At 33.8% G+C, this 1,505-nt stretch overlaps 1 protein-coding gene across 1 annotated transcript in view; it reads left to right on the top strand.

The window, feature by feature from the left end:
* Nucleotides 1-854, top strand: part of LOC117181296 (uncharacterized protein F54H12.2-like) — a 1,951-nt gene extending 1,097 nt beyond the window's left edge. Inside the window, exon 2 of the mRNA XM_033373856.1 lies at nt 650-854. Within this exon, the coding sequence (XP_033229747.1) occupies nt 650-854 (205 nt within the window). The remainder of the gene's footprint in view (nt 1-649) is intronic.
* Nucleotides 855-1,505: the final 651 nt, after the last annotated feature.

The following is a 1,505-nucleotide window of genomic DNA, read 5'->3' as shown; positions in this document are numbered from 1 at the left end:
TCGAGGACGCCTTGACTAGTACTATTAATTGTCTTGTATATGCGGAATATGATAATGTTCTAGAAATAGACTCGTCCAGACAGATTATTGTCGACTTTAGCGCTTGAGTGGGGAAAAAATCAATTATGCCAATGACTTGACGTACTTCAAAGACAGTAAACTGCATGCGTCCTTCGTGAAAAGTTGGTTTTCTTTCCTACATTCTAACAAAAAAATATATATATACGAAATTATGGTTGACTACGTGATTGACATATAAGAATTTAGAGACGATGCTGGTCGATTTATTCCTAAAGAAGTAGCTGTGATTTCTCTGGACCGTTATTGCATTTCTCATTGGATTATTCTCCACGATTTTCAATTAGCGATCTCACAAATGAATCTCAACAACAAAATAACTGGCTTAGTTTTCATCATCACGGTTACTACAAAAATTTATAAGTAGACAAGTAATAAATTTGGAGGAACTAAAATGCCCATCGTTTCAAGAACTACCATTCATAGACGAATTTTGTTTCCATCATGGTATAAAAAAGAAAACAATGTTTATGTGTGCTTTTAATAATGTACTCAGACTAAAGAACTGGATAGAGAAATAGCAAGAGGATAATCTACTCTCATTATCCTATAATAAAATACAAGGGTACAGTACTACTACGGTCAGATCACCTACGACCTATGAACCGAGCATTACGGTCAATTCTGAAGATTCGGATAAGGATACGGTAGACTTGATTAAAAAAACTACCCTACCAATATCATCTAAAAAGTATCAACAGCCTACAAATTCTACAAGTACTTCTACTTCCAAAAGCTCGGACAGTCGGCGTGTTTCCAGCAGATCAGATTCCTAAACGTTGGACGATACCATCTGCAATTGTCGTTAATTTTGATGAACAATCAAAACCTGGAACTCACTGGATCGCCCTATACGTTGGCTGTGATGGAAGAGGTACCTACTTTGACAGCTACGGGTTACCGCCTCTTATATCTAAACATCTTATTCGTTTACGGGGAAATTGTACCTTCTACAGGTGGAACACAAAGAGACTACAAACTGCGACTTCGAATGTTTGAGGGCAATATTGCATTATATTTCTTCATTGTATGTGTAATGGTTATTCTCTGTCTGATTTTAATCATTTTTTTACGAATAATTTAGAAAAAAATGACTGTCTGGTGCGAAAATTTTACAAAAAGTTGTTAAAGAAATACAAACTCAAACATAATATTTCTCGAGTATCGAAACAGCGCATACGTGGCGGTAAATATTGTAAGCGTACAGATCTTGCATCATGTACGCACACTTCATTGTCGGAATTGACCACACTTTCTTTATTCTAGAAATATGTAACCTATTTTTCCAATAGAAAGTATAAATAAATAAATTTTGTACTATTTTAAATGTTCTTATTTCCATTTCACTGCCTTTCATACATTTTACGCATTTATTTTATTTTTACAACAATAATTGTAATAAAAATTATTCTTTTTTTTTTAATTTT

Source organism: Belonocnema kinseyi, chromosome 10 (assembly GCF_010883055.1).
Source record: "Belonocnema kinseyi isolate 2016_QV_RU_SX_M_011 chromosome 10, B_treatae_v1, whole genome shotgun sequence".
Lineage (NCBI taxonomy): Eukaryota > Metazoa > Arthropoda > Insecta > Hymenoptera > Cynipidae > Belonocnema > Belonocnema kinseyi.
The sequence above is the reverse complement of the archived record's forward strand: the minus strand, read 5'-3'. Positions and strand labels throughout refer to the sequence as shown.